The sequence below is a fragment of the Nerophis ophidion genome, linkage group LG06 (assembly GCF_033978795.1).
Source record: "Nerophis ophidion isolate RoL-2023_Sa linkage group LG06, RoL_Noph_v1.0, whole genome shotgun sequence".
Lineage (NCBI taxonomy): Eukaryota > Metazoa > Chordata > Actinopteri > Syngnathiformes > Syngnathidae > Nerophis > Nerophis ophidion.
This window is the reverse complement of record NC_084616.1, coordinates 69,943,069-69,970,774: the sequence shown is the minus strand read 5'-3', so window position 1 is coordinate 69,970,774 and position 27,706 is coordinate 69,943,069. Positions and strand designations below refer to the sequence as shown.

General features: G+C 39.7%; 1 protein-coding gene across 4 annotated transcripts in view; it reads right to left on the bottom strand.

Moving 5' to 3' along the window:
* Window positions 1-27,706, bottom strand: part of LOC133555186 (dedicator of cytokinesis protein 9-like) — a 141,290-nt gene that overhangs the window by 51,535 nt on the left and 62,049 nt on the right. For all 4 annotated transcript variants that reach the window (XR_009807281.1, XM_061904741.1, XM_061904742.1 and 1 more), the window contains exons 17-30: window positions 22,775-22,840; window positions 20,881-20,973; window positions 19,052-19,163; window positions 13,999-14,117; window positions 13,798-13,884; window positions 13,589-13,678; window positions 11,960-12,075; window positions 11,808-11,877; window positions 9,105-9,230; window positions 8,914-8,985; window positions 8,683-8,829; window positions 7,579-7,662; window positions 6,269-6,380; window positions 5,017-5,195 (exon numbers count right to left, since the gene is read on the bottom strand). Coding sequence is in view for 3 of the 4 variants with exons in the window: in XM_061904741.1 (XP_061760725.1) it covers window positions 5,017-5,195; window positions 6,269-6,380; window positions 7,579-7,662; window positions 8,683-8,829; window positions 8,914-8,985; window positions 9,105-9,230; window positions 11,808-11,877; window positions 11,960-12,075; window positions 13,589-13,678; window positions 13,798-13,884; window positions 13,999-14,117; window positions 19,052-19,163; window positions 20,881-20,973; window positions 22,775-22,840 (1,473 nt within the window). In the remaining variant the exon portion in view is untranslated. The remainder of the gene's footprint in view (window positions 1-5,016; window positions 5,196-6,268; window positions 6,381-7,578; window positions 7,663-8,682; window positions 8,830-8,913; window positions 8,986-9,104; window positions 9,231-11,807; window positions 11,878-11,959; window positions 12,076-13,588; window positions 13,679-13,797; window positions 13,885-13,998; window positions 14,118-19,051; window positions 19,164-20,880; window positions 20,974-22,774; window positions 22,841-27,706) is intronic.

The window sequence follows — 27,706 nt, the reverse complement described above, 5'->3', positions numbered from 1 at the left end:
TTAAGTTCGAAAAAGGTTTTATCAACTACGCCAAATAGCGAAAGGGAAACCGTTTTTGTCAGGACCTGATCTTGAGAAATGAATCCACGCTTTTATCTAGACTTGTTTTGACTACTGTAATGCCCTGTACGTAGGCATTAGCCTGGCCTCCCTCGCCCATCTGCAGCTTGTGCAGAACTCTGCTACTCATCTGCTATCACAGACTAGCAGGTGTGAGCACATCACTCCTACCCTAGCGTCCCTTCACTGGCTCCCTGTGCGCTACCGAATCAACTTTAAACTCTAATTTGTTTTCAAATGTCTAAACAACCTCGCTCCAACATATCCCTCAGAAAAACTGTGTATCATCAGTGTAACTGTGGAAGCTGATGCCGTGTCTACTAGTGACGTCCCCAAGAGGCAGAATATAAACATTAGAAAGAATGGGACCTAAAACTGAGCTTTGAGGAACCCCACATCTTCTCTCCTGGTTTCCCAAGGAACATGCTTCCATACTTACTGTATTTTTCGGACTATAAGTCGCAGTTTTTTTCATAGTTGGGTGCGACATATACTTTAGAGCGACTTATGTGTGAAATTATTAAAACATTACCGTAAAATATCAAATAATATTATTTATCTCATTCGCAGAAGAGACGAAGAAAATGTCAGCAATCGTCACACACACGTCAACCAATAAGAATTCAGCAGGGGAGGGTCATGGCAGAAGTGCATTGTGGGTCATGGGATGCTAACTGCTATATGCTATATGCTACTGCCGTAGCTATTAAAATGGATCATTTCATCGTTGGCGGTAACTTATAAAAACTGAGAAGGGCTGAACAAAAATGGCACCGAAAAGGAAATCACGTACTGCAGATTACACAATATCCAATTATTAATCTCATTTGCGGAAGAGACGAAGAAAATGTCAGCAATCATCACACACACGTAGGCAATCGTCACACACACGTCAACCAATAAGAATTCGGCGGGGAGGGGGTCATGGCAGAAGTGCATTGTGGGTAATGGAATGCTAACTGCGATATGCTATATGCTACTGCCGTAGCTATTAAGATGGATCATTTCATCGTTGGCGGTAACTTATAAAAACTGAGAAGGCCTGAACAAAAATTGGACCGAAAAGGAAATCATGTACTGCAGATTACAAACTGGACGTAGTGAAATATGCAGCAGAAAATGACAAGAGGAAGCTGTGCATACCTTTGGAGTTGGCGGAGTTGTTTAGAAAAGATATCGAGGAAGAAGATTTCATCGGATTTATCGATTAGAAGTGACAGATTGTTTGGTAAACGTATAGCATGTTCTATATGTTAGAGTTATTTGAATGACTCTTACCATAATATGTTACGTTAACATACCAGGCACGTTCTCAGTTGGTTATTTATGCGTCATATAACCTACACTTATTCAGCTTGTTGTTCACTATTCTTTCTTTATTTTAAATTGCCTTTCAAAAGTCTATTCTTGGTGTTGGATTTTATCAAATAAATTTCCCCCATGCAGTGCGACATATGTTTTTTTCCTTCTTTATTATGCATTTTCGGCCGGTGCGACGTATACTCTGGAGCGATTTATAATCCGAAAAATACGGTACTAGTTAAAATAGAAAAAGTGAAAAAGAGTTTTAACGGTCTGTGATGAGTTGTGAGTATTGTTGAATTCTGGCCTGTTTGACTGTTATTGTAGGTCTTGAGTTGTTGGTGTAAAATCTGATAATGTAACATTCATTTGGATTTCCTCCATCTCTCTGCACTCTTGCAATTTATTTTTAACTGACATAATTGTTCATCGTTAATTGTTCAATATGGTGGGGAAGCCTCTGGGAGAACAGGTGCGTCAGAACCAAGCCATGTCTCAGTTAAACGAAGACAGTTAACGTTTTGTCTAAAAATCATATCATTCATGAAAAAAAGTTCTGTATATAAGGGAGCGAGTGCTTAAAAGTGCCATGTTAATGGTAACAGGTGGAGAAATGGATTGTCAACTGAAAACTCTTGCCGTTGTTTGCTTTGACAGCTAGTGACACTTCTTTCCTCTTTATTTCAACAAATATCATACCTTGTGCCGGTCACAACTGTGTTAGCCTGTCTTGGATATCACCTTCTGTGATCAGAAACGACAAAAATATGTCCAAACCTTCGCTGTATAGCTTCAGGTTAATGGGCAACCCCTTTGAGCTAGCATTTTACCTAGTAAGTCCCCGGCTTGAGCACTTTTACTGTGCTCGTTATAGCGAACCCGTGCTCCAGCCGGGCAGAGTTAAAATCAAATATGTTAGCAAGTCGCCCTGTAGCTGGGATCACCTAACCTGACTTTCGCCAGATCCTAGTAGTTCGCTGAGCTCCACACAAGGACCTGGGACTTCTCAATAGGAGATGTATTTACGAAAAAAATAATTGAATGTGATTGGATAAACCACGTGTCCTTTATCTTGAATGACGTGCTTCTTCAACCACTCACATCAAAATCCACCCGTGACGCAGATGAGAAATCCAAAACAAAACAGCCGACATATTGGATTACGACAGAAAAGTCAGAGAACAAAGCAGCAATGTCGGTAGACGATCAATGTCGTTTGTGCAAAGAAAATATGAGAATAAAAGGCTTCATTGGGAACAGCAAAAATATATTTCACACAGTCGCCAAAGAAAAAAGCATAGACGAAGGTCTAAAACAGGGGTCACCAACCTTTTTGAAACCAAGAGCTACTTCTTGGGTACTGATTAATGCAAAGGGCTACCAGTTTGATACACACTTAAATAAATTGCCAGAAATGCCAATTTGCTCAATTTACCTTTAATATATATATATATATATATATATATATATATATATATATATATATATATATATATATATCAATCAATCAATCAATGTTTACTTATATAGCCCTAAATCACTAGTGTCTCAAAGGGCTGCACAGACCACCACAACATCCTCGGTAGGCCCACATAAGGGCAAGGAAAGGAAAACTCACACCCAGTGGGACATCGGTGACAATAATGACCCAGTGGGACGTCGGTGACAATGATGACTATGAGAACCTTAGAGAGGAGGAAAGCAATGGATGTCGAGCGGGTCTAACATGATACTGTGAAAGTTCAATCCATAATGGAACCAACACAGTCGCGAGAGTCCAGTCCAAAGCGGATCCAACACAGCAGCGAGAGTCCCATTCACAGCGGAGCCAGCAGGAAACCATCCCAAGCGGAGGCCGATCAGCAGCGCAGTCCAGTCCATAGTGGATGTAACATGATAGTGTGAGAGTCCAGTCCATAGTGGATCTAACATAATAGTGTGAGAGTCCAGTGTTAGCCAGGAAAAAGAAGCATGCATTTGGTTAACATTGGTTCTTAGTGAACAAACCAGAAAGCAGCCGTGCTGCCTTATTCTGGACACTCTGGAGCTTACTGATCAAATGTATGATGAGTCACTATTGGCTGTGGTTAGGGCGTAACATTTCGGACTGGCCAATCAGAGGCAAGGTAAGGCGGGTAAGCAAAATCATAACAGACAAGAACTCATGTCACATGACGACGAGGAAGACTTAGACAGAGGGACTTGAAATACCCATATAAAATGGGTATTTCTGTCCGTCATTCCGTCGTACATTTTTTTTCCTTTTACGGAAGGTTTTTTGTAGAGAACAAATGATGAAAAAACCACTTAATTGAACGGTTTAAAAGAGGAGAAAACAGGAACAAAATGAAAATTAAATTGTGAAACAGACAAAATTCACCCGAAAAAAAGAAGAGAAAAACTTCCTAATTCGAATCTTTTTGAAAAAAATTAAAAAAAGAATTCATGAAACATTAGTAGTAATTGTTCCTGATTAAGATTGATATTAGAATTTTGATGACATGTTTTAAATAGGTTAAAAGCCAATCTGCACTTTGTTAGAATATATAACAAATTGGACCAAGCTATATTTCTAACAAAGAAAAATCATTATTTCTTCTAGATTTTCCAATTCAAAAGACTTTGAAATAAGTTTTAAATTTGATTCCAAAGATTTTCTAGATTTGCCAGAATATATATGTTTTTAATTTTAATCATAATAAGTTTGAAGAAATATTTCACAAATATTCTTCGTCAAAAAAACAGAAGCTAAAATGAAGAATTAAATTAAAATGTATTTATTATTCTTTACAATGAAAAAAAATACATTTACTTGAACATTGATTTAAATTGTCAGGAAAGAAGAGGAAGGAATTTAAAAGGTAAAAAGATATATGTGTTTAAAAATCCTAAAATCATTGTTTTTTTCTCTAAAATTGTCTTTCTGAAAGTTATAAGAAGCAAAGTACAAAAATAAATGAATTTATTTAAAAAAGTGAAGACCAAGTCTTTAAAATATTTTCTTAGATTTTCAAATTCTATTTGAGTTTTGTCTCTCTTAGAATTAAAAAATGTCAAGCAAAGCGAGACCAGCTTTCTAGTAAATAAATACAAATTTTAAATATATAGGCAGCTCACTGGTAAGTGCTGCTATTTGAGCTAATTTTAGAACAGGCCAGCGGGCTACTCATCTGGTCCTTACGATCTACCTGCTGCCCGCGGGCACCGCGTTGGTGACCCCTGGTCTAAAAGACCTCGGTTTGAAATTGTTGAACATTCGCAAGGGACCGTGTTGAATATGCTTAGTTGCAATAGCAGGATCAATGTCAGCACACGACTCCTCACATCGTCACATCAATGAAATCCCGCCTGGCGATCCTGATTGATTCATTATTTTTAACTATCTTGAAGGAGTTTACATTGCCCTTGACCCCAGATCCTTGTGTGGAGCTCAGCGAACTACAGGGATCTGGCGAGAGTCAGGTTAGGGATCACCCTGAGTGGTCACGAAAGCTCCAATTTTACTCAAAACTCGTAACGAGAGCAGAGGCTTTTTGTTCGTTTTTTTGCATCCTCTCCAATCGGTTAAAACGTTATGTGGGTGGACATATAACATTATCTTATGTTTTTAGAATTATCAATGCACATGTGGACTAAAACAGATGGACAACTCACTTTAGCAGCATAGCGGTCGTCAAAGGTGTGTTTCACCATCAGTCCCTTCAGCACTTGTGTGGCAATCTGACAAATCTCTCGACTCTCCTGTAAGGCGCCACCGACTTCCTTCAGCAGCAGACCCACCAGAAAGTGGTTTCGACAGAAGTCATCAGTGAGTGAGTAGTCCAGCTGAAGATCTATGTACGAAAATGGAATGTTGATTTAAGGAGATTGGGATCTCGAGAGTACAGTGCAGTGTACCCTTGGGTTAAAATAAAGGTAACCCTAACCCAGGGGTGTCCAAAGTGCGGCCCCGGGGGCCATTGGCGACCCGCAGCTAATCGTTTATCGGCCCGCCACACATTCTGCAAAAAATTGCAAAATTGATAGTATTGCAAAAATAAAAATAAAACATTTAAAAAAAGTGGAATGAGGTGAAATCTAATGAGAAAAAGTGGCAATGTTGACACAAAGCTGCCATGCAGGCAGTTTTTTTTTCCTTTTGTCTTTATTTTCTTTTTTTCCAAAAATATGTTATAATAAATTATTACTTAAAAATTATCACTTAAAAATGTTTTATGTGGTTGCCATATAAAAAAAAAGTTTTGACAAAAGAGCATAAAACAAACAAAATAATAGTTCAAACTTAAAATCGACAGATATATCGGAAGTTCATCTTGAAATTTAAGTGTTAAAAGTAAAAAATAAATACATTATAAAAATGTATCACTTTATGAGTGGGGAACCTTTGGGATCTCAAATGTATTTAGTAGGATTTTATTTAATTTTTCACTGTGATTACTCAAAAATATTGAATAATTAAAATCAATGGTGTCCTGCATTTTTTATCTTTGAGGGCTTTAATTGCTAAATAAAGAAACTCTCCTGAAGGAATCAATAAAGTACTATCTATTTATCATCTATCTATCTATCTATTTAAATACTGCATATTTCAGTTTTACTATAAAAAACAAAGTTGTCTTTGACAGAAAAGGCATAAAACATTGTTTTACTTTATATCAACCTCAAGTTGATATAGAGATTTACTGTAAGCATTAAGTAAAAAATAATAATAATTTGACTTATTTTTAACATTTTAGTGACTGAGACCTTCTATGCTCCCTAGGAGCCCTAAGGATAAAAAAAGTACATATATTTTGTTATGATTTGAAAATGAAAAATATCAAAATGGCCCCTTGAATGCTTAAATTTTTCCGTGTGTGGCCCTCCGTGGAAAAAGTTTGGACACCTCTGCCCTAACCCAACTGACCTTGGAACCTCTGTATCCGGCCTTTTCCAAAGAGCATGGGAAGATTAAGAGGAATGTAATGCTCATGGCTGCACACAATTCTCAGGAACTCAAACTTAAATTCGTATAAAGTCTGAAAGAAAAAAAAAATTTGAAACCTTACAATACAATTGGAAAAATAAGTATTTGATCCTCTGCTGATTTTGTAAGTCTTGTTGCGATCCGCTGCTCGTATCTACACATATTAGTTATTTTTCTTTTCTGGTATCACTCTCCGTCAAGTGACTGTTTATTTCCTGTTTAGCCTGTCACCATGGTAACTCATCAGTCCACCTGCCAATCCCGGTCCACACACACCTGTTTTGTCTAATCACCCTCCTATTTAAGACAGCCTCTTTGTTCTTTTCTTCCTGGGTTCATAAATTGCTCTCATGCAACAAGTGACGACTGCTACTTTTTCTACTTTTATTCTCGCTAGCTCTCACGCTATACCACTTGATTATTCCAGTTTTCATACTGATGATTTGTTTTCTCGTTTGTGCTTTCATGCCAAGTTTAGTTTTCTGTTTGTATTTCCTAGTTTTCATACTAGCGTTTTTGGTTTGCCTTTTATTAGCTCCAGCATTTCTGTTCAGAGCTCTCTTTTTTGTTAAATAAATATTTTAAGATCCAACCTTTTGTTGTGTTCACGTCATCGCATCTACGGAGGGACAAACCCGGCATTACCATGCCCACCAGTCCTCACAAGTCTACCCAATTATGGAGTACATAACTTGTATGGTAGAGTTATTGAAACAGAGAAAACCAAAATGGGAAAATATCATGAATGAAAGATTATAAATGAATTTGTTTTTGGTTGAGGGAAATAAGTACTGAATTTGATCACAAATCAAGACATGGTTTTGGTGTGTAAAACCATGTTGGCAAAGTCAGAGGTCAGATGTTTCTTGATGTTTTTCAGCAAGGTTGCAAACATGTCAGGAAAGCTGATGTTGGATTCTTATCAAACATTTTACTTATCTCAAATACAGTACCTATATGGTCTCTTTTTCAAAAAGCTTCTTTCTGATGGTTTTGTCGACTATTCCAATCTTGAACAGTTCTACAATCTCATCCCTGAGGTTCCTTGGGAGCTCTTTGGTCTTGCCCATGATGGTGGGGAGATTTGAATGGAAGAAAGTGTTTGTAAGACGGGTGCATTGAAATTAGGAGTACTTTCATTACCTGCAGGGTGCCTACCATATACATTCTGGACTGTTACAAAATCAACAGGGGATCGGATTTTAAAGAATACAACAAAATTCAAGTCACAAAAAGCAGAAAATAAAAACCTTGGGGTCACCAGGTATGAAGAATTTCAGGTAGTTATTGATCTGCTTGAAGACAAACCCTCGGTCCATGAAAGTGAAGCAGCGCTGATTGACAACAGGAATACGACAAAGTATTCAAAAATAAATGATATACTGTTACTGGGACTGTACAGTGGGGCAAAAAAGTATTTAGTCAGCCACCGATTGTGCAAGTTGTCCCACTTAAAATGATGACACAGGTCAGTAATTTTCACCACAGGTACACTTCAACTGTGAGAGACAGAATGTGAAAAAAAATCCATGAATTCACATTGTATGAATTTTAAATAATTTATTTGTAAATTATGGTGGAAAATAAGTATTTAGTCAACCATTCAAAGCTCTCACTGATTGAAAGAGGTTTTGGCTCAAAATCTCACGATATATGGCCCCATTCATTCTTTCCTTAACACGGATCAATCGTCCTGTCCCCTTAGCAGAAAAACAGCCCCAATGCATGATGTTTCCACCCCCATGCTTCACAGTAGGTGTGGTGTTCTTGGGATGCAACTCAGTATTCTTCTTCCTCCAAACACGACGAGTTGAGTTTATACCAAAAAGTTATATTTTGGTTTCATCTGACCACATGACATTCTCCCAATCCTCTGCTGTATCATCCATGTATCAATTTTGGTATAAACTCAACTCGTCGTGTTTGGAGGAAGAAGAATACCGAGTTGCATCCCAAGAACACCATACCTACTATGAAGCATGGGGGTGGAAACATCATGCTTTGGGGCTGTTTTTCTGCTAAAGGGACAGGACGATTGATCCGTGTTAAGGAAAGAATGAATTGGACCATGTATCGTGAGATTTTGAGCCAAAACCTCCTTCCATCAGTGAGAGCTTTGAATGGTTGACCAAATACTTATTTTCCACCATAATTTACAAATACATTCTTTAAAATTCCTGGATTTTTTTTTACATTCTGTCCCTCACAGTTGAAGTGTACCTATGACGAAAATTACAGATTTCTGTCATCATTTTAAGTGTGAGAACTTGCACAATCGGTGGCTGACTAAATACTTTCTTGCCCCATTGTATATCAGGAGATTTTTCACTGCAGATGCTGGGAGGATCCCAAACCTTAATGAAGACTGCCAGGCTGTGGTTCGCGTTGCGTGCCACATCCAGGTTGTCCTTGAATTTCTGGGTGATGTGAGGCATCAGTATATTGACCAAGGTCTCGACAGCATGGTAGAAGGAGCAGGAAAAATGTTGATTTCTTGAGAGCTAAACAAGAACAAGAGGGGGAAGTTATAACATGGGTTGGGGGTTACTGTAGTTATAGAGCAAAGTGGAATAACAAAGACCTGCCTTGACTTTACCACTCAAAATGAGAAATTGAGCCATTGCTTTGACAAGTGCTTCAAAGAAGTACCAAGAGTGCTGAAAAACAAGAGTTAGTTTGTCACAAGGTACATCTCTGGGAGCAGAGAAAAACCCTGAAAAAAAATTGCAGCAGTTTTTAAAGTAGACTTTTCAAAGAGAGTGCAAATGCATTTTACCTTCAGCAGCTTGTTGCTGGTTAGGAAATCGGTGGAAGGCTTCAGAATAGCTGTCATGGCTTTAGCCAGCTCTTCATGAACTGTTTTTTCATTGGTGTCGGTACAAGACACTGGTTTAAAAACAAACTGTGCGAAAAAAATGAGGTTAAGGGATTCCATCAGTAAAAACTAAATTGTTTTATATAGTTAGGGAAATCACGATTTGACCGCCTGCGATTCTATAAGTTTACCCAACAGACTCTTATTTTGGTCAGCCATTAGCTATTTTTTAACCTGGCATGAATTTAAGCGACAAAATGCTGAACAGGTCAAAATTCTTTGAGATGTTCACCAACCACAAGAAACGTTTGCATGCTAGAGCTTTCTTCAAGCACTCAGTCACGCTTTGCTAGGGGATCGAATACTTATTTTAAAGGCCTACTGAAACCCACTACTACCGACCACGCAGTTTGATAGTTTATGTATCAATGACGAAATATTAACAATGAAACACATGCCAATAAGGCCTTTTTAGTTTACTAAATTGCAATTTTAAATTTCCCGGGAGTTTCTTGTTGAAAACGTTGCGGAATGATGATGTATACGCGTGACGTCACGGACTGTAAGGAAATATTAGCGCCGCGCACACACACAGCTAAAAGTCGTCTACTTTAACCACATAATTACACAGTATTTTGGACATCCGTGTTGCTGAATCTTTTGCAATTTGTTCAATTAATAATGGAGAAGTCAAAGTAGAAAGATGGAGTTGGGAAGCTTTAGCCTTTAGCCACACAAAAACACGGTGAAGCTTTACTATGGATCACAGCGAACATGGATCCCGACCAAATGTCAACCAGCAGTTTTCGGTGAGAAAATTGTGGTAAAAAGTCGCCACTTACCAGAGATCAGCTGAGCTTGTGCCGTCCATACAGCTGCCGTCGACTTCCCTCAGACACTGGCCTCAAGACACCCGTGGACAAACCCTTCCGACTATCAGGTACTATTAAACTCACTAAAACACTCGCAACACAATAGAAAGATAAGGGACTTCCCAGAATTATCCTAGTAAATGTGTCTAAAAACATCTGAATCCATCCCAATGCAATCGCCTTTTTTTTTTTAACTTGATTTTTTTTTTCTAGCCTTTCGCTATCAATATGCTCAAACACAAATCTTTCATCCTTGCTCAAATTAATGGGGAAATTGTTGTTTTCTCGGTCCGAATAGCTCTTTTTGTCAGAGGCTCCCATTTAAAAAAATGTGAGGATGTGAGGAGCCCTCACACCGGTGACATCATCGTCTGTGACTTCCGGTAAAGGCAAGGCTTTTCTATTAGCGACCAAAAGTTGCGAACTTTATCGTCGATGTTCTCTACTAAATCCTTTCAGCGAAAATATGGCAATATCGCGAAATGATCAAGTATGACACATAGAATGGACCTGCTATCCTCGTTTAAATAAAAAAAAATCTAATTTCAGTAGGCCTTTAACATTGCAACACATGCCAATACGGCCCGTTTAGTTTACTAAATTGCAATTTTAAAAATCCCGCAAATTATCCTGTTGAAAACGTCGCGGAATGATGACGCTTGCGCTTGACGTCACGGATTGTAGCGGACATGTTGTAACAGCTCAGATCACAGCTAAAAGTTGTTTGCTTTTATCGCATAATTACACAGTATTCTGGACATCTATGTTGCTGAATCTTTTGCGATTTGTTCAATTAATAATAGAGACTACAAAGAAGAAAGATGTTGGTGGAAAGCGATGTATTGCAGCCAGCTGTAGCAACACAAACACAGCCGGAGTTTCTTTGTTTAAATCCCCTAAAGATGACGGTGAAGCTTTAATATGGAACAGAGCTGTCAAGCGAACAGGGTTCTCTATCACATGTCAACCGGCAGGTTTCGGTGAGAAATGTGTGGTATTAAGTCGGCTCTTACCATAGGCATGAGCGGAGCTTGTGTCGTTCCTCCTGCAGCTGTCAAAGAGGCAGCTGCGACTTTCTTGGCTCCTCTGTGGCTTCCCTCAGAGACACTGGCGGTCACCACACCCCTCCGACTTTCAGGTATGACGATATAATCTCACTAAAACACTAATAACACAATAAGCAGATAAAGGATTTTCCAGAATTATCCTAGTAAATGTGTCTAATAACATTTGAATCGCTCCCACTGCCCTCGTCTTTTTTTTTCTTCCAGTCCTTCACTCTCACTATCCTCATCCACAAATCTTTCATCCTCGTTCAAATTGATGGGAGAATTGTCGCTTTCTCGGTCCAAATCGTTCTAGTTCCTGGTGGCCATGATTATAAACAATGTGAGGATGTGAGGATGTCTACAACCAGTGACGTCACGCGCACATCATCTGTTACTTCCAGTACAGGCAAGGCTTTTTTATTAGCGTCCAAAAGTTGCGAACTTCATCGTCGATGTTCTCTACTAAATTCTTTCAGCAAAAATATGGCAATATCGCGAAATGATCAAGTATGACACGTAGAATGGACTGATATCCCCATTTAAATAAGAAAATCTCATTTCAGTAGGCCTTTAATCAATCAAATACACATTATTTTAAAATGGTATGTTTAATATTCACTTGTGTGTATTTTTGTTACAATTCTGGACTGTTTATGACCTTGTAAATGGGTAAACCTACGAATTTAGGGGACCCAATAATTATTTCCCCAACTGTATATTAAATTGCAACCACAAGATGCTACCTTAATGTAAGACCTCAGGTAATGCCCGAGCCCCTCTTCATGGCACTGCGCTACGACATGCACCATTACCCTACGGAGAGAACGAGGCGCTGATATTGTTAAATAAGAAACAAAAGTAGTGTAGAACATTCTACTTGTGGGTGTGGCCTTGCCTCGTCACATTGACGGCCACATCTTCATGTGAGGCACTGGTGAGGATGCGGAACAGCTGGTTGAGGATAGTGGGCAGGAAGTTCACTATGACGTGACCCTCCACAGCATGGAGACTCTAAGAGGGATCATAGAGTAAGTAGACCATATTTAACACAAAAATAGAATCCAGACATGCTTCAATGATAATAGTTTTGCTTCATTACGACAAACAGTGGGGCAGAAAAGTATTTAGTCAGCCACCGATTGTGCAAGTTCTCCCACTTAAAATGATGACAGAGGTCTGTAATTTTCATCATAGGTACACTTCAGCTGTGAGAGACAGAATGTGAAAAAAATCCAGGAATTCACACAAATTATGGTGGAACATAAGTATTTGGTCACTTCAAACAAGGAAGATCTCTGGCTCTCACAGACCTGTAACATCTTCTTTAAGAAGCTTTTCTGTCCTCCACTCGTTACCTGTATTATTGGCACTTGTTTGAACTCGTTATCCGTATAAAAGACACCTGTCCACAGCCTCAAATAGTCAGACTCCAAACTCCACTATGGCCAAGACCAAAGAGCTGTTGAAGGCCACCAGGAAAAGAATTGTAGACCTGCACCAGACTGGGAAGAGTGAATCTACAATAGGCAAGCAGCTTGGTGTGAAAAAATCAACTGTGGGAGCAATTATCAGGAAAATGAAAAACATACAAGACCACTGATAATCTCCCTTGATCTGGGGCTCCACGCAAGATCTCATCCCCAGGGGTCAAAATGATTATGAGAATGGTGAGCAAAAATCCCACAACCACACGGTTGGTGAATGACCTGCAGAGAGCTGGGACCAAAGTAACAAATGTTACCATCAATAACACACTACGCTGACAGGGAATCAAATCCTGCAGTGCCAGACGTGCTTAAGCCAGTGCATGTCCAGGCCCGTCTGAAGTTTGCCAGAGAGCACATGGATGATATAGTAGAGGATTGGGAGAATGGCATGTGGTCAGATGAAACCAAAATATAAGTCTTTGGTATAAACTCAACTCGTCGTGTTTGGAGGAAGAAGAATACTGAGTTGCATCCCAAGAACACCATGGGGGTGGAAACATCATGCTTTGGGGCTGTTTTTCTGCTAAGGGGACAGGACGATAGATCCGTGTTAAGGAAAGAATGAATGGGGCCATGTATCGTGAGATTTTAAGCCAAAACCTCCTTCCATCAGTGAGAGCTTTGAATGGTTGACCAAATAGTTATTTTCCACCCTAATTTACAAATAAATTCTTTAAAATTCCCTAAAATGTGAATTCCTGGATTTTTTTTTCACATTCTGTCTCTCACAGTTGAAGTGTACCTATGATGAAAATTACAGACCTCTGTCATCATTTTAAGTGGGAGAACTTGCACAGTCGGTGGTTGACTAAATACTTTTTTGCACCACTGTATTCAAATACAAGTGCAATCCAGTGCTTTTTGTCTGCTTCAAGTTGGTCAGATTTTGACAGTTGATATACGGTATTATTTTTTTTTTTTAAAGCACCAATTTTTTGCACATACTCAAACAGCTATCACTCATGTGGGCTCAACCCCCGATTGTCTTTAATCCTGAATATGCACTGGTCGTTCAAGCCTGGTATAAGAGATAATACCTTTAAGAATTTGACCAGATCGCCCTCTGATGCTTGTTCTGACACTTTGGTGATTTGACAATGGTGGAAAAAGTTGTGCAAGTGCTGATCCTAAAGGAATCAGGAATTATACATAGGAATGAAGAATAAGAATTCACAATTGTATTACAATGTATAGATAGATTATGGTTTTTATGAGTTATTTACATGATTTAATATTTACATGATACCTGAGTATAAACGGTGGAAACAAGATGTGTTGTGACTTTGAACAGAAACTTCCCTCCGTCAACCCACTTTATTTCAGGGCCAGAATGCTGCAATGACAAAATCTTTGTTTTTTGGAGGAATTCCTTTTGTGTAACAGCGAGTGATTCTAAACAAGATGGCATCACAAATATGAGGTGAATTGTATTAGAGTTAATGTTTACCTTGGTGACGGAATCCTGGCAGCTAAGGTAGCCTGCTGGCAAATGTGCAGCAACAGGTACATGCTGTTCATTCACGACGACTCTACCGTCTCTTAGTAGAGGCAACCATGCCGAGCCCACTGCGGGAGCAGAACGAAAATCTTTAACCATGCTGTGGTTACAGTTAATAAAACATGAATGACACTATTAGTATGCGTATCAAAAAGGGTAACTGCTTCAACACTTTTGGCACTTTTACACATTGGAAATACAAGGTGTGTCAGAAAGCTCAGGACTGGTGCTTCAAAAGATACATTTCAAATACAAACTCGGGGTGTAACGATTGCTCAATATATTGATAGATGGATGTGTAGAGGCGGAGCCGGAGAACGAGCAGCGGGGCAGGGCACGCTGGAGTATACTTGCCAACCCTCCCGGATTTTCCGGGAGACTCCCAAAATTCAGCACCTCTCCCGAAAACTTCCCGGGACAGATTTTCTCCTGAAAATCTCCCGAAATTCAGGCGGAGCTGGAGTCCACGCCCCCTCCAGCTCCATGCGGACCTGAGTTTCCCACAATATAAACAGCGAACCTGCCCAATGACGTTATAAATGTAAAATGATCGAGGGCAAGTTCTTGGTTTCTTATGTGGGTTTATTGTTAGGCAGTTTCATTGACGTCCTCCCTGCGCAGTAACAACACACCACAACAGCAGTCACGTTTTCGTCTACCGTAAAGCAGTTCGTCTGCCGTAAACAGCAATGTTGTGACACTCTTAAACAGGACAATACTGCCATCTACTGTACATGCATATGTGACAGTAATATCTACGGCAGGGGTCACCAACTGTTTTGAAACCAAGAGCTACTTCTTGGGTATGGATTAATGCGAAGGGCTACCAGTTTGATACACGCTTAAATAAATTGCCAGAAGTAGCCAATTTGCTCAATTTACCTTTAACTCTATGTTATTAATAATAATTAATGATATTTAGCTTTGTGGAAACACTGATCATCCTAATGATTTCTCATAATAAATATATATTTTTGATGTCATGTTTTAAATAGGTTAAAATCCAATCTGCACTTTTCTAGCTGTAAATATACTCCTCCCCTCTTAACCACGCCCCGCGCCCACCCCCCCCACCTCCCGAAATCGGAGGTCTCAAGGTTAGCAAGTAGGTGCTGGAGCCCGGCCCAAGATGGCGGCGAGGAGGCGGAGAATGCGGCCGAGTGAAGAGGTGGGGCGTGCCGGAAGCGACGCCACAATCAAATTCAGGTGCGTGGGTCGCGCACCGGCACACAATCAACTTATCTCCTCTCAAGGTATAAAAGGGGAGAAGGAGGAGAGAACGGGGCAGAAGGAGTCGGAGAGCCTGCAGCAGTGGATGAGGAACGAAAGTGAGAGAGAGCAAGATGCCAACGATGAAATTATCCATTTTAATAGCTACGGCAGTAGCATATAGCATATAGCAGTTAGCGTTCCATGACCCACAATGCACTTCTGCCCCGCTCTCTCCTCCTTCTCCCCTTTTATACATTGAGAGGAGATACGTTGATTGTGTGCCGGTGCGCGATTCACGCACCTGAATTCGATTGTGACGTCGCTCCCGGCACGCCCCGCCTCTCCGCTCGGCCGCATTCTCCGCCTCCTCGCCGCCATCTTGGGCCGGGTTCCAGCGTGGCCCGCCCCGCTGCTTGTTCGCCGGCTCCGCCTCTCCACAATGGATTTATATTCCTAAATTGCAAGTATTGCCTTAACGTGTCGATCCAAGATCATTTTAAAAAGGAATTGATCAATTTCACCTATACTAGAAAGGGGAAAACATTGGATTTATGAACAGCAGAGGTTTTTTTTATTTTAGCACATGTAATTAGGAATGAGAATCGAAAAACGGTTCTTATTTAGAACCGGTTCCCAGTGTATCAACTCCTTGGAATGGCTTGCCATTTTGTCAAGTGATCCTCTTATTGATTCTTTCGGGTGGAGATGACGTCAATACGCAACGTGCGTACTGCGTGGTGACGTCAGATCTCCAAATGGCGATGTCCATGTTGTGTTTTATTGTTCTCCGCCTTCCCTACTGGTTTGTGCCTGCATTTCTCCTGTTGTGCTTCCTCAGTTCTTTTTTCCTTGGCAGATAATCAGTCCACGGACTACTTAAGCTTGGCACAGACAGCTGTGCCTTGCTGGTTATTGTTCCCTGTCTTCTTCTTCTCGGGTACATTTTTTCGCCTACTTATTTTATACCTAACTTGTGTTTTTTGGATATCTTTTTGTGGACTATCCTTCACTCAGTGGGTACTACTTAGCATTTCACGGAAGCTGCTTTTATACCCAATCATGGCACCCACCTGTTCCCAATTATCCTGCACACCTGTGGGATGTTCCAAATAATTGTTTGATGAGAATTTCTCAGCTTTATCAGTATGTATTGCCACCCTTCCCAACTTCTTTGTCACGTGTTGCTGGCATCAAATTCTAAAGTTAAAGATTATTTGCAACAAAAAAAAATGTTTATCAGTTTGAACATCAAATATCTTGTCTTTGTAGCACATTCAACTGAATATGGGTTGAAAATGATTTGCAAATCATTGTATTCCGTTTATATTTGCATCTAACACAATTTTCCAACTCATATGGAAACGGGGTTTGTAAACAAAATTGAGGCTAAGCCACCTTTATATTAAGAATCGCTAATAGAACCCGTTAAGGAAACGAATTGTCAAGCGGAATCAAAAGTAAAATCGGAACCGGAAAAATCTTTTCAGTTCCCATCCCTACGTGTAATAATACACGGCGTATTCAGATCAATAATGCTGGCTATCTACGGTGGTCGAGAAAGGTCAGAACAAAGGCCACAAGACAATAGTGTAATATCCATGACGTTGGTATGTGTGCCTTTAAAAGTTGGTGCTGTTGTGTGTGACGTGTGGGAGCGTAGCAGACTAGTGGAGAGTTTGTTTGGTGTTTAAACGTGTGTTTTGACTCCCTGAATTTGTTACCGCTTATTATTGCATCTGTGTGTATTTCCGACTGTGTCCCCCCTGTTCAACTCCCAGGCATTACAATATCATAACTTTCAGCTACAGCACGATCGCAAAAGCCACGACAACAAACAACACAACACAATGATGAAGCCGCAACCCAACTTTAAACCTGCTGACACAAAGGACATGAGATTGGTGCAAGTTACCATGATGCACTGACTCCCAAACTACAGGAAGAAGTCATTTCGTTACAAATAAAAAAAATACAACAGATGGATGAAGGAGGCTATGGAAATTAGGAAGCGAGGGGCCATCACCATTACCAGGGATGAGGGGGTACACATTGCTTCCGCATACCTGGGACACAGTCAGATACTGTATGGCCGGGTAGGAAAACTTTATTTAGCAGGTAAATTTACTCTTGAAATTTCGGTTAGTGTACTTTTTGTCACGCCTTTGGATCATGTTTTGTTTTGGTCATGTTATGTTTTGTTTTTTGGACATTCAGTTCTTGCGTTTGCACTTCCTTGTTTTCTTTGTCACCATGGCTACTCATTGATTTCCACCCTGTCTTCAAGTCACGCCCCTGTCCTCAGTTCTCACACCTGCTTGTCATTATCATAGCTATTATTTAAGCCACAGTGGCCGAGCGGTCAGTCTGGCAACTTTACCTTACCTACCGATGTACCTACCTACCTTACCCACATTTCCATGTACCTACCTTCATGCCTTGCTGTTCGTTTTTGACCACGCCACGTAAGTTTTGTATTTATGCCTCAGTGCAAGTTTTTGGTTTGTTATTCATGCCGCAGCGCAAGTGTTTTTGTTTCACGATTTTAGTTTAAAACCTTTGTTCTAGTCATTTGTTTTTGTAGCCAAGAATTTGTTCTCCGCGACTCCACCCTATTTTTGCCTTTTTGTGTAGTTTTGTTAGAATATCAATAAATATGTACTCACGTTCACGCCTGGCTCGTCCTAAATATTCTCTCCATCGAAGAAACAATCCAAGTCCAAGTCCGTGTGTGACACTTTTTGTTTCAAAAAATGTTTGAATGCTGAAATGTGAACACATTATTGCATTTTTGTTGGCTACCGAGGAAGTCGTCTGGGAAGTAATATTTATTGTTTTATTGTTCCTATTTAATATTGTAAATCCCACATTATTTATTGTCATGTACTTTGCGGGTGTCTTTTTAGTTAAAAAATAACATTTAAAATTTGATGCGGTTTGTTTTTTTACGTTTCAAGCATTTTTACTGGAAACTGACACTTCATTGGCTGGTTCTAAGACAAAATCAATTGTTTCAGGCTTAATTTGCAGAAAGTCGGTCATGAAAGAATATTTCTGCACTGAAATTTTATAAAACATAATTTTAAAACACTGTATTTTAAAACAACATATTTTTTAAACACAAACAATTTTCTCACAAATTTGTATTGAATTAAACTGTCAGCATAATTTGGTGTAAAAAGAAAAAGAAAAAATCAGTTCCCAAAAATTCAAAAGCAAAAATATCTGTTACATAAATTCAGTGTCAAAAAAAAAGCTTTTGGTAATAAAGACGCAGATTAACCTTGAGAAACAGTCCCATAATTAACACAACCGAGTATAGTACCGTATACTGTACTTGGAGGTTTAGAATTTAACTCCTACTGCACCATTTTTTTTTACAGTAATGATTATTCATTGTTTAGACTACAAGCATTAGGTCAGCCATGTTGTTGGTGAGCCTTTTGATTGATTGATTGATTGAATCTTCTATTAGTAGATTGCACAGTTCAGTACATATTCCGTGCAATAAACCACTAAATGGTAGCGCCCGAATGAGTTTTTCAACTTTTTTAAGTCGGGGTCCACGTTAATAAATTCATGGTAGCCACGCAATTATGCTTGCGTGGGACTTAAATAGACCAAAATGAGCAAAATAATTGCATGAGCGGTTTGAAATCCACAGCTGTGCTGGTCTGCCATTTCTAACTGGCAAAAGATTGTCTTGCCTTGGCCAATGATGATGAGGACCATCATCATCATCATGAATATATTTGCATCAATTCACTACGCATGTCAATTGGGAACAGTCTACCTGGCGTCTCCACCACATCTTTCTTCTTGCCATTGCTGTCACAGCTAACATGATAGAAGGTGAAAAGAAGATGATGCCTTTGGTGCAGTTGAGGTGGCAGCTCAATCTTTATCTACAGGAGGTTGCAAAAGAGAGATTCTTCAGGATTGGTTCCCGTCGTACAAACCGCGTTTCCATATGAGTGGGGAAATTGTGTTAGATGTAAATATAAATTGAATACAATGATTTGCAAATCCTTTTCAACCCATATTCAATTGAATGCACTACAAAAACAAAATATTTGATGTTCAAGCTCATAAACTTTATTTTTTTTGCAAATAATCATTAACTTAGAATTTCATGGCTGCAAAAAGTAGAAAGGGAAAGGGCATGTTCACCACTGTGTTACATCACCTTTTCTTTTAACAACATTCAATAAACGGAATTGAGGAAACCAATTGCTGAAGCTTTGAAAGTGGAATTATTTACTATTCTTGCTTGACGTACAGCTTAAGTTGTTCAACAGTCCAGGGTCTTGTTGTCGTATTTTACGCTTCATAATGCGCCACACATTTTTGATGTGACACATGTCTGGACTGCAGGCGGGCCAGGAAAGTACCCGCACTCTTTTACTACGAAGCCACGCTGTTGTAACAAGTGTCTTGGCATTGTTTTGCTGAAATAAGCAGGGGCGTCCATGATGACGTTGCTTGGATGAAAACATATGTTGCTCCAAAACCTGTATGGACCATTCAGCATTAATGGTGCCTTCACAGATGTGTAAGTTACCCATGCCTTTGGCACTAATACACCCCCATACCATCTCAGATGCTGGCTTTTGAACTTTGCACCTTTAACAATCTGAATGGATGATTTCCTCTTTGTTCTTGAGGACACCACATCCACAGTTTCCAAATATAATTTGAAATGTAGACTCGTCAGACCACAGAACACTTTTCCACTTTGCATCAGTCCATCTTAGATGTGCTCGGGCCCAGCGAAACCGGCGGCGTTCCATGGTGTTGTTGATAAATGGTTTTCGCTTTGCATAGTAGAGTTTTAAATTGCACTTACAGATGTAGCGACCAACTGTAGTTACTGACAGTGGTTTTATGAAGTGTTCCTGGGCCCATGTGGTGATATCCTTTACACACTGTTGTCGGTTTTTGATGCAGTACCGCCTGAGGGATCAAAGGTCCGTAATATCATCGCTTACGCACAGTGATTTCTCCAGATTCTCTGAGCCTTTTGATGATTTTACAGACCTTAGATGTCAAAATCCCTAAATTCAGTGCAATAGCTCGTTGAGAAATGTTGTTCTAAAACGGTTTGACAATTTTCTTACAAATTGGTGACCCTCGCCCCATCCTTGTTTGTGAATTACTTAGCATTTTATGGAAGCTGCTTTTATACCCAATCATGGCACTCACCTGTTCCCAATTAGCCTGCACACCTGTGGCATGTTCCAAATAAGTGTTTGATGAGAATTTGTCAACTTTATCAGTATTTATTGCCACCTTTCCCAACTTCTTTGTCACGTGTTGCTGGCATCAAATTCTAAAGTTAATGATTATTTGTACAAAAAAAAATGTTTATCAGTTTTAACATCAAATATGTTGTCTTTGTAGCATATTCAACTGAATATGGATTGAAGATGATTTGCAAATCATTGTATTCCGTTTATATTTATGTTTAATACAATTTCCCAACTCATATGGAAACGGGGTTTTTACTTGCACATAATGCTTTGTACATGACAATTAGGATGAAAAAGAGTCTGCAGAGGAGCACTTCCACTAAAATACTGTTGACTAAACTGATGCAGTTTGTGGTGAAAGGGAAAAAGTCACCTCATCGTAGAACTCGGGGTTCTGTTGGTGGTGCAAGACAGCTGCATATGCCTTCTGGGTGAATAGGGAACCTCCGGGATGACCATAGATGCACTGATGTCAAAAGGAGAAAGCACAAATTTCAATATAAAGTGGGGCAAAAAAGTATTTAGTCAGTCACCGATTGTGCAAGTTCTCCCACATAAAATGATGACAGAGGTCTGTAATTTGCATCATAGGTACACTTCAACTGTGAGAGACAGAACGGGAAAAAAAATCCGGGAATTCACATTGTAGGATTTTTAAAGAATTTCTCAACTTTATCATTGGTGGAAAATAAGTATTTGGTCAACCATTCAAAGCTCTCACTGATGGAAGGAGGTTTTGGTTCAAAATCTCACGATACATGGCCCCATTCATTCTTTCCTTAACTCGGATCAATCGTCCTGTCCCCTTAGCAGAAAAACAGCCCCAAAGCATGATGTTTCCACCCCCATGCTTCACAGTAGGTGTGGTGTTCTTGGGATTCCACTCAATATTCTTCTTCCTCCAAACACGACAAGTAGTGTTTATACCAAAATGGATACATGGATAATACAGGAGTTGATTGGGAGAATGTCATGTGGCCAGATGAAACCAAAATAGAACTTTTTGGTATTAACTCAACTCGTCGTGTTTGGAGGAAAAAGAATACTGAGTTGCATCCCAAGAACACCATATCTACTGTGAAGCATGTGGGTGGAAACATCATGCTTTGGGGCTGTTTTTCTGCTAAGGGGACAGGACGATTGATCCGTGTTAAGGAAAGAATGAATGGGGCCATGTATCGTGAGATTTTGAACCAAAACCTCCTTCCATCAGTGAGAGCTTTGAATGGTTGACCAAATACTTATTTTCCACCATAATTTACAAATAAATTCTTTAACATTCCTACAATGTGAAATCCTGGATTTTTTTTTCACATTCTGTCTCTCACAGTTGAAGTGTACCTATGATGAAAATTACAGACCTCTGTCATCATTTTAAGTGGGAGAACTTGCACAATCGGTGGCTGACTAAATACTTTTTTGCCCCACTGTAGTTTAATACTGAATGAATTTGAAGAAATATTGAAAATACCATCAAGACAAGGTGAAGTAGGGGAGATGCATTTAAACAAGGAAGGCTGAGAGTCCAATTAATATTTCATTCATCCATAGTTAAAGTACTTTTAATGAATTTGTCTGTATCCTGCATTTATTTGTTCATGATACACTGTGTCTGTTAATTTATATTCCTGGATGTGTGTATTCATTCATTTATTTTATGTATTGGTTTATGTGACAGGCACATTAATTAATTAAATGCTGCAAAATGCATCAAGATCAGCCAAAAGGTTTTCTGTTGTCCCTGGACGGATTTCATAATTATCTCCTAAAGACAACAGTGAAAATAATATACAGTGATCAATGCAAGTATATAAAAAAAAGTAAATACACATAACCACACAAATAAGCACACCATTTTGTCAAAATACAATGTACATACAAAATAAGCTACAGTACAGACACTAGGTAAAACAGTTCAATTCAAAATGTAAACATACAAAAATATAAATATGGCTTCCTTTATTTCCTTATTTCTTTTTTCAATTTATATTCATTTTATTTATATACTTTTCAGAGTTATTTATTGAAATACTTTGATATTTATTTTCCTGACAACCATAATATGGTGCATAACAATATTAGAAAACAGCACCATTGCCTATCATGTTTTCCCCTCTACCCTGACTGCCTAGTTCAACCCTTATTGACAGGCTTTTTTGGACTTGTCTAGCATGGAAATTATATTTTCAAAATAAGGATTGTTTCGACAATGTCGTCACCTGCACGGCGCATTTTCAAAAACACCCCCAAAAAATACATAAACCTACCCTGAGTGGCTGGGATTCCTCTTTATCAGAGTCCTTAAATTCAATGCAAACTGCAATGTTCCTTGCCTGAGGAAGACATGAGACATTAAATGTACATTCTGAAGAATGAATTATACGAAAAGGAAGTGTAAAAAAGTGTAACTGCAAATTTTAGCTATGTTGGGTTTTTTTTATCCAGTGATTTTATTGGAGTTTTTTTCTACGTTGTCCTTCAGTGCCAAGAAGAGCCCCTTATAAATAAAATGTATTATTAGGATTATTTAGGTATGACATATTCTTCCTCAGTCTGTGACACAGTAAAATCCCGCTGACATATCAAGTTAATTGAAATGGAAATAAACTAACAAGTAAAAGGAAATTATTAGGGAAAAAACAAGACAGCTGCAGCGTTCAACAAAACAACCGTAAATGGAGGGATTGAGAAAAAAAACAGGTTGACTTCTTATAAAATAGGCCTGCTTAAACATTTACTTTGGAAGAGTTAGAGAATGGATGATAATAAAAGAATATTTTACGTATCCTAGTTCAGGGGTCGACAACCTTTACCACTCAAAGAGCCATTTTGACCCGTTTTACAAAATAAAGAAAATGATGGGAGCCACAAGACTCTTGAAATTTATAATGAAATAACACTGTTTACAGAGTTTTTATTTTTTTGCTTTGTGCTATGTATAAACCAGGGGTCTCAGACACGCGGCCCGCAATTAAATATTAGTGCGGCAAGTGAGTTTTATATGAATGCTCTTTATTTATTAGCATCACACAAGCAATTCCTCCCGAATTGTCCGGGAGACTCGCGGGTTACAGAGTGACTATTCCCTCGGACGTCTGCTGAGTAATACCCAATCAACAAAAATAAGGGCGTGCTACAATGGCACTGTCTTTGGCGCCCTCCACAGATTGTATAAACAGCTTACCAGTCAGGTCACGTGTTGTATGTGGCTTCTGCAGTCACACGCAAACGATTGCAAGGCATTCTTGTTCAACAGCCATACAGGTCACACTGAGGGTGCCAGTTTAACCAACTTTAACACTGTTACAAATATGCGCCACACTGTGAACCCACACCAAACAAGAATGAGAAACACATTTCGGGAAAACATCCGCACTGTAACACAACATAAACACAACATAATAAATACCCAGAATCCCATGCAACCCTGACTCTTCCAGGCTACATTATACACCCGCTAGCACCCTCCCTCCTCAAGCGTCGGTTGAGGTGGGCATGGTTAAGGGGGTGGGGTTTGGTGTTAGCGGGTGTATCATGTAGCCTGGAAGAGTCAGGGTTGCATGGGATTCTAGGTATTTATGTTGTGTTTATGTTGTGTTACAGTGCGGATGTTTTCCCGAAATGTGTTTGTCATTCTTGTTTGGTGTGGGCTCACAGTGTGGCGCATATTAGTAAGAGTGTTAAAGTTGTTTATATCACAACCCTCAGTGTAACCTGTATGGCTGTTGAACAAGTATGCCTTGCAATCGCTTGAGGATTGTAATTGGGGTTTCACACAATACGTGACCGGCCGGCACGCACATAGTGTTGAGTAACATCGGGCACAACTACATGCATTAGAAGATGTTATGGGTAATGCCATCACGGCACGCCCTCAATGTTGCTGTCCGAGTGAAAATCGCAGTATGCATACCTCAGACAATTTTAGGGAATGGCATTGAGGTCAGAAACCTCCCGGTAATTTCGGGAAAGTCGGCAAGTTAACAGCTGAGCCACACCAGAGCGATCAAAGAGCCGCTGCGGCTCCAGAGCCGCGGGTACCCGACCCCTGTCCTAGTTTGTTGACATGGTTGTACTCCAATTGTACAAAATATAAATGAGTGCATTATATTCACGATAGAAAAAAAAAAAAATAGATCAACCGCAAATAAGAAAGACCTTTGATCCCTAAAGGGGTCATATTAAATAAATAAATGGGTTGTACTTGTATAGCGCTTTTCTACCTTCAAGGTACTCAAAGCGCTTGGACACTACTTCCACATTTACCCATTCACACACTGATGGAGGGAGCTGCCATGCAAGGCGCTAACCAGCACCCGTCAGGAGCAAGGGTGAAGTGTCTTGCTCAGGACACAACGGACGTGACGAGGTTGGTACTAGGTGGGGATTGAACCAGGGACCCTCGGGTTGCGCACGGCCACTCTTCCACTGCGCCACGCCGTCCCAATTATGATTTTTGTTCTACATTTACAACACTTTATTGTGGTCTGCATATTATCTAATGGTGGTTCTATGGTCAAAATGTTACATAGATTAGGTTTCCAGACCGATTTTTTTCTTCAGGACGCGCCGTATTGTGGGTGGTCTTATGTACGTGCCTCCACTTCAACAGCCTCTTCTACTCGTCATCCATGTTGTAGTTTCTAGCATTTCCATAACGGGTCTACTGACAGATGTAAGTTCAAACTATACACTTCTTTGGCTAAATGGCAACAACGGAGGATGCATGTGCATGTACGAGACAGTCTACTCCTCAACAAAAGGAAAGAGAAAAAGAAGGAGCTTATCGAATGCAGCATGGACTACAATAGCGGACTCGCGCAAAACACATGTTTACCAAAAATGGGGATATCGGTTGAAATCACAATTGTGGAGAACGTCCCCAATGGGGCTATTCCCAAATGGCTCTTTTGGAGGAAAGATGAAGGAAGGCAAGGCTGTTTTATAGATATCGCCACAGTAACGCTATGGTTTGATTTCAAATTTTGGGGACTTGTGCAGATCCCAAATACACAAAAACAGGTTTTAATAGATACAAAAAGTTGGTTCTGCAAATTTATTTAGAAATGAGTGGCGATTAATTTCCTGATGCCTAGCTCACCTCATCCTATCATTGATTTTGACCACAAATCTGCTTTTGCAAAAACACTAATGATGTTTTTTTTCGTAGAAAGGAACCTTTTGGGTCTCAAATTTTATGTTGACAAAAGTGGTCCAACATTAATGTTGACGTCGCCTTAAGCGGCCACTTTTAATCCAACTTTTTTTATTGACTTTTTCAAATAGACAGAAAAAAAAGTGCAAGTTCAAACAGTACAATTTTAAAGTCAGTGAATTCTTCACACCCTTACCCCTAAAACCCCTTAGCCACCCTCCCACCCCACTCTGGTCAAACCAACCAGGGACACATGGCACAAACAAACAACAAGTAAAACGACAAAAACAGACACATTCACACATACACCCATACAAGGCCAGAGACAGACAGAGACTGAAAGGAGAGAGAAAGGGAGAAAGAGAAAAATACAATAAAAAATAAGATAATTATAATAACTAAAAGGGAGATTATTCCTCATCTGTGTCTGGACATAAATCAAGAGAGTTGACATACAGTAAGAAGGGACTCCATCCATCCATTTTCTACCGCTTATTCCCTTTTGGGGTCGCGGGGGGCGCTGGTGCCTATCTCAGCTACAATTGGGCGTAAGGCGGGGTACACCCTGGACAAGTTGCCTCCTCATCACAGGGCCAATACAGATAGACAGACAACATTCACACTCACATTCACACATTAGGGCCAATTTAGTGTTGCCAATCAACCCATCCCTAGGTGCATGTCTTTGGAAGTGGGAGGAAGCCGGAGTACCCGGAGGGAACCCACGCATTCACGGGGAGAACATGCAAACTCCACACAGAAAGATCCCGAGCCTGGGATTGAACCCAGGACTGCAGGACCTTCGTATTGTGAGGCAGACGCACTAACCACTCTTCCACCGTGAAGCCCAGGAGTCATGAACTTTAAAACACTTGAGCAGAGCCATTCAGTGAAAACCTAAGTTTTTCAAGTTTTAAATCATAGAGAACCTCTCTAATCCAACGGCCGTGTGATGGGGAGTGAGCCAGCTTCCAATTGAACAAGATCATTCGCCTGGCCAGCAAGGTCGTAAAAGCCACAGTTTAAGGGGGCCACTTTTTATAAGGACGCAGCTGACCAGGGCTAAACAAGAGAGTCGACTCAGACAGGTTGTCGACATAAAACAGGGGTAGGGAACCTATGGCTCTAGAGCCAGATGTGGCTCTTTTGATGACTGCATCTGGCTCTCAGATACATCTTAGCTGACATTGCTTAACACCAGACCTGCGGCCCGTTATGCTTTTCAATCAGGCCCGCCGGACATTCCCAAATAATTTTTTTTAGATCTTCAATATGGAAATTATAGCTGCCATTATGGTGTGCAGTGATGTTTTCAAATTACCGTGAGTCTTGAACTATACAAAGTATTTCAATGGTTGAAATCTGCTCTTTTGATTGATACAATAGTTACTATGGTAATCTAATTAGTTACTATGCTAATCTAATTGGTTACTGTTGTAATCTAAGTCACGGCAGCTCAGACGAGGCACCAAGCAGAGTGGGTGGTGAGCGTTTCCACAGAGTGTTTCCAGAGCGGTCAACCTGAAATGCGGGTGTCAGGGACAGACGCGGAAAGACTTTTTTACTAAAAAGTTCTAAAGCTTAGTGATGTATCAGATTTTAAGTGTGGGTTTTTTTACCATTCACTCTCATATTTCGCTGTGTTTGTTGCATTTTTGCTGCATTGTTTGATTGTAAAATATGTCGATCGAGAGGTGGTGTGACATTCATATGTTGTCAATAGTCAGTGTTTTATCGTTCATAGTTTATATTGTAAATCCCACATGCTTTATTTTTATGTACATTCTGGGTGTCTCGTTCAGTAAAAAAAATGTAAAATACCGTTCTGTTTTTTTAAGACAGTCTCTTATAAGTTTTTTTAGCATTCAATCAGACATTATTGTGAGTTTTTGTATTAGTGTCCCTAAAAATCAGATAAACCGGCCCTCAGACACATTTTTGTCTCTAATTCTGCTGGTAATCAGTATTCAAAATAACGTCAAAAATATAAAACATTCTTATGCATTTTAATCCATCCATCCGTTTTCTACCACACCTGTTCAAG